Source organism: Oenanthe melanoleuca, chromosome 4, assembly GCF_029582105.1.
Source record: "Oenanthe melanoleuca isolate GR-GAL-2019-014 chromosome 4, OMel1.0, whole genome shotgun sequence".
Taxonomy (NCBI): Eukaryota; Metazoa; Chordata; class Aves; order Passeriformes; family Muscicapidae; genus Oenanthe; species Oenanthe melanoleuca.
In genome coordinates, this window is record NC_079337.1 from 29,115,168 (window position 1) to 29,132,845 (window position 17,678).

A 17,678-nucleotide genomic window follows, 5' to 3' on the forward strand; every position below is an offset into this window, starting at 1 on the left:
GACCTTAAGGACTTGGCTCTTTGGTAAATATGCTTACTACTTTATTTAATCATTGCAATTTTCTTAAAAAACATAAGACTAAATCATTAGTGCTCTATATGCCCAAACAGATGCAGGAAATCACAGAAGCTTTTCTGAACACTTTTAAAGAAATAAATGTTCAGGAAGCCTGAATCAGCACCAAAACCACAAAATTCTTAGACTGACTCATATTTAAGACTTAGATGAAGCCTTTATTCTTTATTTTCATCTTTCATGACATTAAACACTGAACCTGATCCATGTTTGCCCTCTTGACATCCCACTTGGATGCCCTGTGGTTCTCTATAGTTGCTGGCAGACTGATGACATTTTTTTTATGTGTTTCAGACAGATAGTACTGTAAATTTTATTGCTATTAAGCACATTCCTAATTGTTCTACTTGAAGCCACTATATTCTTCACTGGAGTATGTTACAATGATACCTACTAGAACAGTTGTTAATAAGGAACCTGCATTTTAAGAATAGCAATGCTACATATTTATGGTGGTCGAGAAATTTCTGTGAGATAATTTGGCATGTGTATTATTTCTCGTCACTCAAAACACAGAAGATAAAAACTTGAATGCTAAATTGTATCATGTGTCAGCATCACTTGCTATGCTATTTTAAAAAAAATTATTAAAAGTTAAAGATTGCATTTTTTTTAATATAACAAGACTTTGCAAAATACACTCTGAAGTTATTTAGCACAGTTAGAGAAGAGAAGAGAGAGCAGTGTGAAATATTACTGTTTCCTTTATATCTTAAAAAGAAAGGGAATTTGCAAAACCAATTAGTTCTGGACTTCTACAAGCCACTAACATTCTTGTATTCCCCTGGTTTTTTCCTTTTGTGTTGGTTGTTTCTGGCATGGATTGTTCCATTGAGGCATATCAGGAGCTTTCAAAAGAAGAAAGATGCACATCCAGCAGAAGTTAGTAAAAATATACTCTAGTAGTTCTATGATTGTAATCATACTGGCACCACAAAACAATCCCAGCTGGCCACCTACATCAGCTACAATAGAAGGAAATAAACATATGTCATCCAAAGCATCTGGTTTAGTCTAGCAAGCAAACAAAACCTTGCCAGGCTCAAGTGTTAAATAAATTCAATATACATAATCCATCACTTTAAGAAAATATAACTAATATTCTTAAGAAAGTTTACTGAAGAAGACTAATGTGTTTTTGAGAATTCTAAATAAAGCAAGTACAACACAAGTCATCCTACTGTGAAACAGATACTTAAAATATTTACCACTTCTATGCCTTTTTAGCTGTTCCCTTGCTTCTCATACCCATGTTTTCCCTCTCCTCTCCAAATCCCCAAAACATCGTTATTCTGACGGTCTTCCATGTGATAGAGCAAGAAACTAGTGCCAAACTTAATTCTTACTCTCAGCTGCTGACCCATACAACAGTTTCTTTAACTGAATGAGAGGAGACAGTATCAAAAATGACCATGAGACAGACATGATTATTACTATTATAATATAAAAATTATGGCTTCTTGTTCAGAAGGCCACATAATTTCTGATTTAGGAGGAGAGAGAATTAAAGAAACAGGGTAGGGTTTTTTGTCTGGTGTTTTTAAAATTATTATTTTTAGATCAATTATAAATAAAAAATAAATAAATATTAGACATTCACTTACCAAGTAACTCAGAGATAGTCAAGGCCTTCTGCTGCTGTGTTATTTTGTAGCTCAGATCATGATATTTAATCTCAATACGCACAAGGTTTTGCCTAAAGACAAATACAGAATTTACTTGAGACAATCAGGAGTGCTGCTCATTTTTATCAACATCTGTCAGCATGGTCTGAGTTCAGGGAGAGGGATGGTGTCCTTTAATGAAATATTAGATGAGTGTTATCAAAATCAGTTATATGAGAGAAGGATAAAACCCAAAGTCCTAATAACAATAGCAGTTTAGTAGTGGTAGATCTTCATTCTATGTTGAAAAAATAGCTCTAGATCTGAACTCAGAGTGGGACAGACTCATACTTTTTAAGGGTCACTGAGAAACTGAAGTGGAAATGCCAAGCACAGTGTAGCCTTACACTTGATTATGTGCAACTGCATATTTAATTACGCTTATTTCAACTGGCATGGATGTGCAGAGCATTGCTTGTCCTAAACTTGGATGTTCAGTTCTACTCTTTGTTAGTAGCCTCACTTACCTAATTATATTCTTGCCTGCTGCAAAATTGGAGGAGTAGGTAAATCTCAGTTGGAGCAAGACCTGTGTAATGATTAAGTAAAGAGCTCTTTATGATGTCTTGTCTACAGAAAAGCTTTGCCTATATCCTAAATTGAATATTAAAAAAAATGGGTTTGGAAGAAAACAGACACACTGACTGCACACATAATGTTAATGGCACAATGTCCAAGTAGAGTATTTGGACTAGCTCTGTTTGACATCTCTTTTAGTGACATGGACAGTGGCACTGTGGGCTCCTTCAGCAAATTTGTCGATGACACCAAGCTGTGTGGTATGACTGACATGCTAGAGGGAAGGGATGCCATCCAGAGGGACCTGGACAGACTTGAGAGGTGAGCCTGTGTGAACCTCACGCAGTTCAACAATGCCAGGTGCTAAGTACTGAACCTGGGTCAGGAGAAGTACAAGTACAGGTTGAACAGAGAATAGAATGAGAGAAGCCCTAAGTGCAGGGTATTCACTGAGGAGAAGCTCAACACATACCAGAATATGCACTTGAAGCCCACAAAGTCAGCCTAGACAACTCTGAAGGAAGAGTGACCAGAAGACTGAAGGAAGGTCCACAAGAGTGGAGTGTTTTCTCCAGCTCTGGGACTCCCATCATAAAAAGGATGTAGAGAGAGTCCAGAGGAGGCCATGAAGATGATCAGGGGGCTGGAGCACCTCACCTGTTAGGATAGGCTGAGAGACTTGGGGATGTTTAGCCTGGAGAAGAGAAGCCTCTGGAGAGAAATTATAGTAGTATTCCAGTACCTAAAGCAGGCTTACAAAAAACACAGAAAGGGACTTTTTACAATGACATGTGGGGATAGGACAAGGGGGAATGGCTTTAAACTGAAACAGGGTAGGTTTAGATTAGATATTGGGAAGAAAGTCTTTACTGTGAGGGTACTAAGGCGCTGGAACAAGTTGCCCAGGGAAGTTGTGGATGCCCCATCCATGGTGGTGTTCAAGGCCAGGTTGGATGGGGCTTTGAGCAACCTGATGTAGAGGGTGGTATTCCTGCCCACAGGGGTTGGAACCTGATAATCATTAAAGATCCCTTCTAACCCAAACCCTTCTGTAATTCTTCAGAAGTTTTAACAGCTACAAGTTTCTGGTTTGACAGTGACAATGAGCTCATTAACAGTATTAAATATTCATGAAAATTATTTTCTATACAAAATCATCACTTCAATCTCTTTGGGAGATAATTCTAAAACTCTGGTAGCACTAATAGATAAAAATAATCTTATTCTCCTAGATTCTGTTAGTAAGGCTCCTGCCCTTGTAATGGATTAGCAGAACTATCCAATAAATATTTAACTTTTTTCCCCTTTCATCTTCAGAGATAATTACATCTCTATGTTTTATAGTTTGAAATGTGTACTCATTAATGTGTTGGCAGGATTCCTATTGGTTAAGACCTGGTAACAGAGGAATTTCCTCTATGTTCCCTTGCTTAATTGAATAATTACAGAGTTGCACATGATGTTTATAGACAATAAAATAATTAACAAAGATAAATAAAGGGATTAATATCGTTTGCATATAACAACAGGTTGAATTTTCATAATGTTCATTGGGAACAGGCTTTTTAATATGGTCTGTAGACACAGGACAAGAGATAATGGTTGTAAACTAAGACAGGGTAGATTCAGACTAGGTATATGGGAAGGCATTTTTTTACAACAAGGGTGGTGAAACACAGGAACAGGTTGCCCTGAGAGGTGGTGAATGACCCATGCCTAGAAGCATTCAAGGTCAGGTTGGACTGGGCTCTGAGCAACCACATGTAGATGAAGATGTCCCTGCTCATTGCAGGGGAGTTAGACTAGTTGACCATTAAAGGTCCCACCCAACCCAACCATTTTATGATTTGTATAGTTCCTGTGCATGTATAAATGTATGCACACATTTGCAGACTGACGGCTTTGAAAGTGAGAAAACTAAAGTCACTGAGACAGTGAAACTCATAGATATTTAATGAATCAAATTTTCTTCAGTTGTTTATAAATATATTTTGATGTTGTATATACTGTGAGCTCATGTAGCACTTGCTTTAGTACTTATTTGTACTGCTGACATCTCTGACTATGAGAAAGAGGCAATTCAGTGTATGGAACTGCATTAAATTTCTTTGACAACTAGATCATATATTTCTACCAAAAAAAAAAAAAAATCTGGAAATAATTAAATTTTTTTGTGTATAACACTTGTGTTTGCAAAGAAGTCTGGCACCAATTCTTTATATCATAACAGTAAGGCACGTGTGGTCTATTAAAGCATAAGGACACATGGCATCTCTGAATTTAAAAGTATGCAGATTAGATCAGTGCAGTCTGCATAGTGACCAACACAGCTCTATGCATAACGTAAGTCCTATCACCTTTTCATGCATAAAAGTTGTAGTCAGTAGTGTTCAGATGTTTTCACACTGGAAGGTTGTGTTTGTTACCTTCTGTTCTGTGTTTCTTCTGTTGGGTGGAGAATGATCTTTTTCTGTGTAGTGCTTTCAATCACAGGCAACCATCCTGTTTCACTCTTCTGCTATCTCTTGAGAATTAATGTGGTACCAAAGATTTTCTAAATAACTTTTATAATATTAATGGTGTTAGGGAATTCTACTATCAATAGAAAATACTACTGTATCTGTGGCATTGCTAGTACAATAAAACCCAGGTCTTCCATACTTACAAAGCTTCCTTTGGGAATAGGCTGAAAGGAGAAAACCGTTATACAGCATTTAGGTGTGTTTTTTCATTGCCTTAATTTGTGGAAGTGAAGATTTGTCTTTGCTATTGAATTGATTGTGTATAGGTTTCATAACCCTGCTTTTTTTTTTTTTTTTCCAGTTTGAAACAGTGATCAAAAGCTTCATTACAAGAGATTCGCGACAGAGAAGGTAATTGAGACTATTATGTTGCAACTGCATTATCTATTCTTATCCAGTCTTATCTATTCTTATCCAGTCTTAGGTGTATCTAAGTATGTTATATACATATTTATATGTATATGTATCTATGTGTATAATACATACATACATCAATGTAGATATGAATTTGTATAAATCTTAACCAGTGTTGTCCAAGAGATTGTGTTGTCTCACAGACAATGGTAATAATACCACACATAAAATACCTTTGTAAGGTCATATTTTCATCATATGCTCTGCTAGCATGGTTAAAAGGAATTGATAATTTCTTTGTTAGACAAGGTGTTAAGCAAGATTACCTGATGTACTCTGGGCTTTTCTTCAATTTTGTAGAAAAATATTTTATGGCTTTTTCTCCTCCAAAGTTTGAATAGGTGACAGTGGTAGGATAATCTGTTTCTTCACATGGGGTAGGGCAAGTGGAATTGTGAGTTCCTACTGTGCATAATCCTTTTACCTCTATATCATCTGGAAATTTCAGAAGAAATAACTTATATAATATTTCTAAAAGAACATACAGTTTAAAAACTTTTTAAAAATACTTATTAAATTACTATTAATTGTCTTTGATAAATGTGCAGATTAATTATCCTGAGAAAAGTTTTGAAGGATCAAATAAACATTTGCAACTGTCATTTGGGAAACTAGTGCACAAAACAAGGGTTGAGATATTTTTCCTCACTTTCTTTCAAGAAATGCATCACCTCTAAATGTTTCTGCCTTCATTGGTGCTTTATGTGCTTATTATTTCTCACCCACAGTTAAACAAAAAGACAACAAAAGACTTGCCATATTTTTTGCTAGCTTTCTAATTAAATACTGAGGTATACATCCTTGGTCTTGATGCCTTAGTGCCTGCCCTGCTCATTTCAGTGCACAGAAACAGCTTCCAGAGCAATTTCAGTTGTAATTTGCTACCATCTGATAACTTTAAAACCTTGGTAAGCTAAATTCACTTTACCTTAACCCCTGCCTGACATTTGATAATTGGGCTCCAGACAGCTAAGAAGGCTTAGGGAAAGCTTTTTCTCTTCAAATACCGAAGAGAAGTCATAAAATTCTGCAGGTCTGGCTGCTCATGAAGGTGGGGAGCCATTCATTTAACAAGGAATTACAGAAAGAATTGCAGAAAATAACCATTACAGAAATCTGGGAAAGCTAGGGAAAAACAATGTGGATGAAAAATTGTAATGCATAAATGTTTCCTAGATCATAAGCCATCACTATGAGATGAGTACTGTAATCTTCTACTTGTAATGCTCTATTTGTCCTGTTTGTGGGGTAGCAGAGGTTGTGTCTGTTTGCTTTGCTTGTGGGCTTCTCACTTTTGCAAAGCACAGAAGAGGAGATATCTCGGCCTGTTAGATGATAATTTGAAATACTCTCTAGGGATGCTGGGTTTGTGGATTGTATTCTGGAGAAGCAGCCTTTACAGCTCCTAAAATAATGCTCTTAGAAGGTCCTGCAGATACTGGATAAGTGTGCTGCTACTTGAGATTTTGTTATCAGATGTCTTACCTCTCCTACACTGTCAGAGGAGAGTCAGCCCCTAAAATGAGATGCTGGGGACCATATATCTACAAACCTCCTGGCATCCAGCTCTGAATCCTGTACATCCTTCAGGGGAGTTTGGGGTCATTTTTGCTTATTGTTCTGTGGTTTCTTTGAAATTCAGTCACTGAAAATCTATGAAGTAAAATAATATACATCTTCCCTCATGGCGGACTTTTAAAGATCATGGTTATATAAGAATGTGAACTTAGTGGAATCCATTTCAAAATAGCTACAGGGAAAAAAAAGTAATTGTTTATAGTAGTAGATCTGGCCCTAATGTTGCACACACCTTATCAAAACAGTCTCCCCACCAACTTCTGAGTATACTAATCACTCAAAGAGTGATTACACACAATAGAAACAAAAGCAATTACAAAAGAAAGTTTTCTGAAGTACATGAAAAGTTACTTCTCGGATTACCGTTGTATTTTCCAGTCTGTTGTAGTGACTTAAAATTTCATATCCACTCTGTGCACATTATTTGTTTATAGAAGAGATTTTATGCATTTGGAGTGCTTTCAAAATTTATAATTTACTTTAAAAAAGATAAAACCTATAAGTCCGGTGATTTATGTTTTTACCAGTTAACAAACCTGTTATTACTGTCCTGCTCACTCTTCTTGCACAAAGAATACAACATTGGATCTAGAAGGATACCATGAAGATGTGAAAATGCTAGCCAGAGTCTTGGTAGTTGAAAACACATTAGTTGGATTTTCTTCCATTTTAAACCATTTCTAGTTGTTAAAATGAGTTCTTCTATTAGTTTATATATATATATATATTTGTTTGTTTGTTTATATTTACATATATATATATACACACATATATACACATATATACACATATATATATGTATATATATAGCATGCTCCGTCTGGTCTCTGTTTTCAGAATATTAAATTAACTGGGATGTACTCCACTTCAGATTACTTTCAGTATTTTGATTTAATTGATAGATGTTGTCCACTATTTGGAATTGGCTTAGAAAACATGAATATGAAGTTATTACTTACAGACTGCTGGATAAACACATTTGTAAAACTTCAGCAAGTCACATTCTGTTCCATTTCCTAAATATAAATAAAAATATTTAGGAGCTTCAATTAGCTATCTAACCCTTAGCTCTATTTGTACTAAACTGAAATGTAATGTCATAGCCTGCTCACCACTTCATGTTAATGATTACACAACTGAGAAATCAATTCAGTTGGGCACATTGCAGCTGCCAACACCAGGAGGGGTACAGAGTTAAGAGACACAACAGACCAAGCCTGGAGGCTGCTGTTGGAGCAAACACCTTCATTATGTGTACCAGCCTGAACTGCCTTTAAGCTTGTGGTTCACTCTTTGTGTTAGCTTGTTATTGTCTGCTTTTCCTAGTGGAAATGAAAAAACAAAAACCAAAGTAAGGTAGATTTGATATGTGATTACATCCCATGTGTTTCTGAAGAAAATTTGAACTGCATGCAGGAGTTTTTTTGAGACCTAGGGGTAAGATAGAATGCTGAGCTAGAGCAAAATTTTCAGATTCCAGATGGCCTCAGTTTCACCCCTTTGTTGTTTTTTTTTTTTTGGTCACATGGAGACGTTGTGTAGCAGTTTAGCACACAGTTCCAGAAGGCATTGCTCTCATTTATCTAACTGCCCTTGTATAAGTTGTATAAGTTGCATAAAGCTGTCACCCCAGGCATGGGCGATCCAGACTTAATTGCCTTGGCAACCCTCATTCCATGACATTTGCAGAAGACTGCCAACCTCCTTTTCCTGTTTTTTCAAACAGGCTAGAGATTACACATTAATGGGCCTACTTTAGTAAGAGCATTCTGCCTTGCTTGAACATATTTTTAAAATACAATGAGTAAGAAAGTGCAGGCTTTCTTGTGGCCTTTCCTGTGATCTAGTGGCTTTCTTGCCCACCAGTTGTGAAAAAAGTGGTGCAAGAGCAGAGGTTTGGATTCCAGCTCTTGCTTTAGGTGACAGCATTGTCCTTACATTTAATGCTGAAAAGGTGTGAGAGCTCAGTGTTACTGCTTTTCTAGATTGATTTAGAAGCCTGGATACTTTAAGGAGTATTACTAAGAAACCTGGATAGTTTAGGGGAGTATTACAACATGCACCTGGTGCTCCACATTTAAAGCTGATTAAAAGACTCCATACAGCTTTTTGGCTTTTGTGAAGCCTTTGCTGCTGCCAGGCTCTTTCCTTGGCTCATGTAGGGGTCCTCATATTCTGTCTTCAAGCAAGCTCTTCTGCTGTGGTTGCTGAATGCCTGCCGGTGAAGTAAATTGCCTGGATACCATGTGAAAATATATGCCTTCTTATGGATTTAGTTCCAGCTCCTTAGGAAGTCAAGTTGAAGACTACAAACCTGTCTCACGCTCCTGAGGCATAATTGTTTCTTTCTATATTTTGGACTGTATGCTAAGAATAGACAATAACCCAGATGCTAGGTCTAGGCTTGACTATTTTTCTTGTTTCCTTGGAATTTTAATTAATCTCAGATGGAGATTTCCCTCAAATATGTGCTGTATCTCCTTGGCTATTCAATAACATGTGAGGTCTTCCAAGAAGATGATCAGTGTGTGGTATTATGATACTCCTGAGAAATACCTGGAAGAACGAATGGTAAACAGCCACACCAGTCCTGGATGTACCGGGCTTTGCATTCCAGCAAACATCCATTAGTACTATAAATCTTGTGGTACTGAAGCTTTATATCAGGCTTGCACTCTCCCCATGGATATTCTTGGATAATTGACTGTAGGGTAATAATAACAAAAGATATAACTTTTGGAGGTCTGTTTTAAACATAGGTTTTGCTTTCTTACATCCTAAAGTGCTGCAGGAAACCTGTTGAAGACACAAGGTGTAACATTGTCATTTATTTAGAGGCAATTACAGTTCATGCTCTTGGGATTAAAAATTCATCTCCCCCTCCTACAGCAAAAGTAGGGCCTGATCAGGCAGCTTAGTGTGAAATGGTACTCTGAACAGCTTGGATTCTGCTAGGAATGTGAGGCCCCCCCTTAATGGTAGCAGAATGGGAAGCAGATAGGGAAATTCTGTGGTCTTTTAACATTATCTGTCAATAAGGCTGTAAAGTTTCAGGAAAGAAAGGCTGACTTTGATAGAGACAAATTAGGAAAACCAGTGATATCCTTCCCCAAACAGCAGTAATTTCATTTGTGTCTGGAGGAAATGTTAGTTTTTTGGAGTCACTAAAGCATAGAAAATATTTTGCATTCCAAAATGTCTAATTCATTGTCAGTGCTTCAGAAGAGAATTAGAGACAGTAAAAAATACTTGTTCCAGTTCATGGCAAAGTCCTTACCTTCAGCTGGCGGATTGCGACCTGTGCGTGTGTCCCCACTGGTGTCAGTAAACCTAAACCATCAAAACGTGGAAGCTCTTGGGGTGAATGGATAACAAAAGTTATTCCAGCATCAGTATAACCAAGAGTAGGTTCATCAGTGAATTTGTCCTGGTACGAAAAAGAATTGTTTAAAGTAGTTTTGGGTTTGCTTACCATCTGAACCTTTAGCTATATTAATTGTGGTACTATGCTATTTAGTAACATTTTTGGCAATTTACAGGAAGGTATAGAAGCAAACTGACTTGAATTTCCTTTGTTCATTACCTCTGACGGTTTCTTTCCAGTTGCTATAAACTTTTAATCTTTTTATTCCTTTTGGAATACCCCAGTTTTAAATACAAGAAGTCACAGATGAGCATTTACTCATAACTTGGAGATTTGATCCTTTTACTTGCAACTACCCATCACATTTCAGCAAACTTTCCATTATTCTCTTCAGAACCTTTCACTCCTGACTCATAATTCCTAGAGAACAAAAGCCAATATCTGTCATTTACTAGTGTGCTAGTTTTCTTCCCTGTTCTCACAGGGTGATATTCCCTGGTTTTTTTGCTTTTTGTTCATCAAATACAATTTAATGTCAGAAATAATTTACAGTGTAAAGGCCTGGTCTTGGCTGGCATTGAGCTCCTGCAGCTGCTGTAACTAAAATACTTACAAACTGGTACCAGGTGACCTTCCCTACTGGGCCTTTTATTAAAATGAACTGCTTGTATAAAATTAAATTGCTCTTCTGATAACATCTTTCAATTGTGGGTGAACAGTGGATGCATATGCTCACTCACAACCTTCTCCGCCTTAGCTGAGGACAGAGTCAATAATAATTCTGTCTTTTTAAATGTCTATTTGGGTCTTTTCTTTAAAATACCCTTTTACTTGGAAATAGTCTTGATTTTGAACTTTGGGCATGAAATTCTGGAGGTCTGTGTAACTCAAATCAAACAAAAATCCCAAAGCAACCAAAAAAAAAACAAACCCCACCACTAATTTAAAAGTTAGCATGTGATTCATTGCTTATAATCCTTAGGATAGCTGTACCTGCTGGACATCAAAAAGTAAATGTAAGCCTCTTCCAGACAAAGTCACTCTTCTTGCTGAAAGATCATTGTGATTAAAAGTAAAGCAGTTTCCATATTCAGTGAAAACCTCTTCAAAATCCTTCAATAAAGGAAAATAGGGAAGAGTGAAATGAAAGAAATAACACTTGCAGTTTCCTTAGTTAATTGCAATGCAAGAGAGGGACTACTGGGGTTGTTGGGTTATTTTGTTTTATTTTTTTCCTCCGAAGTGCTCAATATTGCAATCAGAAAAGTGGTAGTGATTAAATATTCAGAAGTCTTTCAGCCGTTTCTATAGAAAACAAAGTTTAAAGAAGAAATTTCACATTGTTTATTAATACTTATGAACTGCTCAGAGTAGTTTAATGAGATCCTGTGTATTTCTATACCTGTAACATTATATAGAAATTATATATTAAAAAATAACTTTTTATTTTTTTCCATTTACTGCTTAGTGAAGACTTAGTTTCAAAACTAAATGTCATGTTACATATGAAAGTACAGTATTTGCATTTTTTCCTGAAACCACTTTGTAATTTGACTGCATCTCATTGCTTTAGTTTTAATTCTTAGTGCTAGTGTTTCCAGTAAAGAGAAGTCTCTAGTGCCTAATTTTAGAAACTACAGCATATCTAAAGGTTAGATTAAACTGAAAGGATATAGATCTGACTTCTTTGTTCACATTTTCTGTTTAAGTTGGGAACTCATTTACAGAAGAATTGTCATAAGAATGGGATGATCATATTTTTTGTCTGTTGCCCCAAATTCCCAAAGATGGGCTGTTTTAATGTCAATTTTTTAAATTCCTGTGGACTCTGCATATAGTTACCCTGGCTGTCTATATCCTTGACTTCAAGAGCAAAACTACAGAATGATGTCATGTAAAAAACTTCGTTCAAACTGTCCTTCATTATAGGCCACTGGTGGAAAAGGTTGTTAGATACAGCCTGGAGGTATGACAGCTTTCAAAAGCTGCTGTCTGTGCAGAATTGATTTAGGCAAAGAGCAATTTAAACTGAAATCCCATCTTACAGCTGAAAGAGTCCAGCAGGCTGCCTCTGTAGTCAGTGGGAGAATTGAGACCCTCAGGGTAATTTAGAGCAGGACTTTTGTTCTCCATTGTTTGATTATAAAGGAACATAGGGGAGCAGCTGGCAAAGCTAAATGTCTTAAGTAGAGTATAAGAACATATCCCCTTCCTCTCCATGCTACTGTTTTAATAAAATAAGCATATTTACCTGTGGGTAACATGGCTTCCCAAAAAAATCACATTCTAGCAATGTGCTGCTGTTCAGATAAAACCCATTTTTCCTTGTGAAGTCTTTGATACTGAAGTTCTGGTTCCCAAGAAGGAAATCATTTAACTCCTGGGAATGTTTGTTTTCCATAGCAAATTTTTGGAGAATTGCAGATACAATGTTCCAAATTAAAAAAATTACTTTCAGGTTGCTCACTGCATGAGCTTGAAACCTGTCAATGAGAAGGAGAAAGAATTGCTTGGGAGTCTGTAGTTATAGGACTGATCTCAAGGCTGCTTTTGACAAAACTTTGACATAATTTGCTGTCTGCTCACAAACTATAAGTGATTCTTATCAGAGGTTGCACTCTACAACATGAATAAACAATATAGTCTCTTTCTCTAGGAATGTATCTTCCATATCTGGAAATAGAAAATAGACCCCTTCCCATGGCTATTCTGGTCAGTCATATAGGGAACATTTCTGTTGTGTGTGGTTGTTTATTAAATATTAAAAACCAAATGCCCTAAGCAGATTAACCACATAAGCCAACAACCAGATTTGTAGAACCAATGACAAGGTGAACAATTGTGTTGACATGTGGGAAACTAGCTGAGAGGAGCTGCCCCTTTCAAACAAAGCTGTTTTCCTTAATTTGGAAAACTGAATTCTAAGCACATCTGCAGTAGTGTCATGTACATGCTTTACTAATGTAGTACACCTCAGTGTAGAGAGTCTACCTTCCCATGAGCTGGTGGCATGGTGGCTTAAATCAAGGATGATCTTTATTCTTTGAGTCCACTTGAAAAGTCTCAAAAACATGATGCTTTCCTTATGTACAGCATTGAAGTTCTTCATTGAAGTAAATTAAGGCTTTACAGAACTTAGAAGTTTGAAGAGAGAATAAGTACAAACGAAACTATAATGCCATGTTATTTAGAATTGACATTTTTATCTTATTTTAAAAATTTTATTAATGTAACATATTTGTGTAATAGATCTTAATGCCCCAATTTAAGGAAGATTAGTAGGAACAGTTCTGAATTTGAATAAAAAAATAAAGGTGAAGGGAGTGCTATGTCTCTGTCCTGCTAGTGAAAAAACCCCAGTTAATAAAAACAGGAGGGGAGGATAAGCACAGCATGACTGGCAGATGGATATGGCAGAGAACTGTTATTTAGATGGAAAAATGCCATGCTCAGTAGCTGACTCCATACAGTGTGCTGCTGCTATAGTTACAAGAAGCGAGGCACGTTTATAACAGCCAGCCCACTGCAACTTCTGTCTGCAGTGCATGTTTTGTGATATAACCTAGGGCAGCTTTATGCAAGTCATGGGAAGGTGGCATAGGAAGGCAGAATGACTCCACATCTTTGAGACTTGGACTTCTGGCTGATTCTGCCAGCAAAAGGTAGAAAATAAGAAAAAGTATTCTTTTTTGAGGAAAAAATGTGGATAAACTTTCTGTGTTTCTAACCCTGTTCCTAAATTGTGTATTTGCTCTAAAAATCAGGCCACAATTTTATTAAATTATTTTTAAACTGGCTGCACTGAATGTTGGTCACTGTCTTCAAATCTGTAGTGAAGTTCTTGCTTAGACACATGATTTCTAAGCAACCCAAATGCTTTCCTCCTGCAAAAATCCCAAACATCAGCTGGAGTTCTAAAGGCTGAGCACCTCTGAAAAAAGAGTACCTTTTTACCTTTGCATGAGGTTTCTACTTAAGATAATTTGCTAATCTTGCCTTTTATTTTTGACTTGAATGTGGCTGATGGTTGTCCCTTAGTTACATTGAATAGCAACACTCATACATAAAACACTGCAACCAGAGGAGTTTTTCTCTTCCAACTTCTATTGTGAAAATTTAAAAATCATGTCATCTGAAGGAAGGGGAAGATTATATAAGCAACCTCCTTGTGTTGTTTCTCCTATTTTTATTTTCATTTAAGTACCATGTGGTGGTATGGAATACATGCCCCACATAGTCACATTTTCCTTGGTTTATGCAATTTATCCAAACAAGTCGTGGAACCTGACTGCTTTCATATAAAGATGTGTTGTGTCTCAAGAGCGAACAACAAACATAATTTTTACCTATTCAAGTTGCAAAAGGTCACAGCAGGGAATTTGACGTTTTCCACATACTGAACCACCACTGTAGTTGTGGTTGGCCAGCTGAAGTAGTAGATGAAGCGACTGCAGATCTGCCAAATAACAGTGGCAAGGCAGCCTGTGACTATCAGCAGCCACAGCACTTTACGAGCCTTGCTCTGTGTGTGGACAATGTTATGCACACCATGAAATGAAGTGGATGAGGCAAACTCCTCATGATACTTCTTTCTGTCTTCCAAATCTGGCAGCAGTTTCTTTATTAAACATAATCGTATCTTTTCCAGTATTCCTGAATATGGACAAAGTTAAATTTTTTTAAAAATTAGCATTTAACCATAACTTAGAAAAACAATCCACATAATTCTGATAATGAAAAGCAGGTGTAAATTTTCCCTTTAATTGTAAATTCTTTCTTTAAGTAAATATTGGGGGTTGAGTGTTTTTCTATTACTGTGTCAATTTAAAGAATTTTTCCCATTATCATGCCAATGGAGCTGGCCGGGTGACACCCACAACCTTTGATGACTCTAGACAAAAGGGATAGGTGGGAGCGGTTTCGAGAGGGGCACTCGTGCTTCCGGAGGGGACTCGTGTTTCTGGGGAGCTCAGAGGAGGATCTCCCATCTGGAGCCACGTGGCCGAACGCAGGAGAGCCAGACGGTCTGCGATCACCTGCCCTGCATCTGCCCTGCTGCAGCCTCCTGCCTCTGCGGACACAGCTGAGCACCAGAACCCAAACGGTGAGCGAGGAGCTGCCCTCTCCAGCTGCTCCCACCTGAGACCGGCGTGGCCACTGCCGCCCCCTCCCGCCTCCGCTCCCGCCTGCTCTCTGCAGCTGCCGGGCTTTGCGCATCTGCAGCACCGGGACCGAGTGCAGAGAGTGTGCCTGCAGCTAAAGAAAGGACTGGGACCGAGTTATCTGTTCTGTTTTGTTGGTAATTTTAACAACTACTGTTGTTTCTGCTTGTACTGTTAGATATATTAGTAAAATAGCTGTTATTCCTACCCCCTTATCTCTGCCTCAGAGTCTTTGATTCAAACATTTAAAATACTTGGGGGGGAGTAAAATTAAGGTCTTTATTTCAAAGGAAAACTTTTGCCTTTATCGGCAGACACCTGTCCTTCAAACCAGAACAGTAATAAAATTGCTTCTGAGGATGGAAGAGTTGTATGCTGAGTGATGAGCTCAGTGCTGTCCTGAGTACAGAGTATAGCTTGCAGTACTTCAAGCCCACAAATCTTTAACCACTTTAATTTAAAAGAGTAGTTCCACATCTGGGGAAAAGCTTGGATTTTGACATTCTTCCTGGGTCTAAAACCATAGGTTACTGTGAGCTTACGTGTAAAGTTAAACATCTCATTTTTAGAGCAACAGCCCAAAATAGGACTGGTCCTTCACATGTCCTCTGACAAATTAGGTTAAAAATTAATTATATGAAATTGAATTTTACTCTTTCACTATTAAAATTTTCAGGATAAGGCTTGGAAGGTTGCAGGTTCAAAAGAATATCTGATTTCATTTTCTTACGTTCATACTTAACTGATTCCATAACTTTGAAATGGGATGGGTTTAGTTTTCATTTGCACCATATATATGCACCATATATATGCATCAGTTTTCTATAAACTGATATTAAAATAAACCAAACCAAACAGTTTTTAAATTTAAGTTTCAGGTCTGTAGCAATAATGAATGTAATCAATACCTAGAACTGCTGTAACTTTTTTATACTTAATACAGAATAATCTTTTGGACATGGATTTAAACATCATTTTTTCTCCCAAAATATCCAAATGAGGGAAAATTCATGAGACCTTTTTTGTACCTTGTCATAATTGGATCACTCTTTTTGCAAAGTGCTTCTTTAACAGTTTGCTATCCACTACTTTATTTTGGCATTAAGTCCATTAGAACAGCAAATCAAAGAAAGTTTGTGAGACAGTTATTAATATCTGAAAATGTATTATTTAGATCCGTGTTTAACAGCACTTAAATGCTTCCCTTCTTTGGTTTTTAACCAAAAACTAGGCTTAATAGTTTGCATGTGTGGTAGGAAAAGAATATAGCCTTTTTAAGACTGACTTACTCGAGGCTATTACAGTTGGGTGAAGGAACAAAGGGATGTAAGAGTCATCTGCCAGAGCCACATCAGCCACATTGTGACCACATCAGTACTCTGGGGCGTTTCTTTGGTCCACATTCTCTGGACTGTGATAATGAAATCCCAGCTGGTGCTGGATTTCAAAATGTTTCTGAAGGGAAAGAATTTACTTTTTGTTGCTTTTTTAAGGTCTGTGTAAGAACTTTGATCAATATTATATAATTTACTATAATCTCATTTTATTATCAGACAGTTTTCTGCTACAAAACTGTGTATAAGTTTCTCTTCTAGCTCTAGTGACTATTGGAACCCATTGCAAATCTGTGCAGCCATATGTGGTTTTGTACATTGTGCTGGAATGGAGAAGATTTCTGGTTTTGCTGTAGGCTTCTCTCTCGCTAACATGTGGCCAATGGACAAGTTCTTTGTATGTTCCCTGAAAAAGAGCAGAGGGAGAAGTACATTCCTTATGTGTCTGTACCTACTGCCTGTAGACTCCAACAAGAGATCACAGGCAAATCAGATCCTTTTCTCTAAGGATAGTGCTGTGAGTATTTATTTCTTCTATATGCACTGTGCTAGGTACAAGGATGATAGCATATCCCTGGACATTGAAGTCCAGGGCCAGTTACCTTAATCAACAGAAGTGTAACTTTGACTCTAAGCAAACATGAAACTAAGCTATATTTCAGCTCTTGTGCATAGCTAGTACAGCAAATAGTAGTAAGTAGAAATTATGTTTCACCTGAGAAAAACATTAAAAGTTTTGTTTTTAATGTGTAGGATTATCTAATAATAGCATGCTGCTCCTTTCATTAGCACTACTTTGTGACTGTCTTAAAGAATCCTTACGCTACTTCCAGATTTCTTTAGAAAATGCTATTTAGCAATTGCCTAGTTAAAAATGTATTAGCTTTATTCTAAATACACAGAGGGCCAATAGCTGAAGGCTTTAATTTCTTAAGTAAACATACATACAACATTTTTTGAGCTCTCCCTTCTTTATTGTATCTTGAAAAGGTACATTGTTGCTACTTTTGACTAGATGACAAACAACAAAGCTCTTGGTAAAGTAC

The 17,678-nt window shown here is 37.1% G+C and overlaps 1 protein-coding gene across 1 annotated transcript; it reads right to left on the reverse strand.

Annotated features, from left to right (window-relative positions):
* Positions 1–212: 212 nt before the first annotated feature.
* ASIC5 (acid sensing ion channel subunit family member 5) lies at positions 213–14,802 on the reverse strand (the record flags this gene model as incomplete). The annotated part of the gene is made up of 9 exons (XM_056490850.1): positions 213–1,040; positions 1,680–1,771; positions 5,461–5,629; positions 7,732–7,788; positions 9,329–9,476; positions 10,050–10,199; positions 11,130–11,249; positions 12,388–12,619; positions 14,483–14,802. Coding segments are annotated over 9 exons (1,488 nt in total), but the record flags the coding sequence as incomplete, so codon positions are not given.
* Between the last annotated feature and the right edge of the window lie 2,876 nt (positions 14,803–17,678).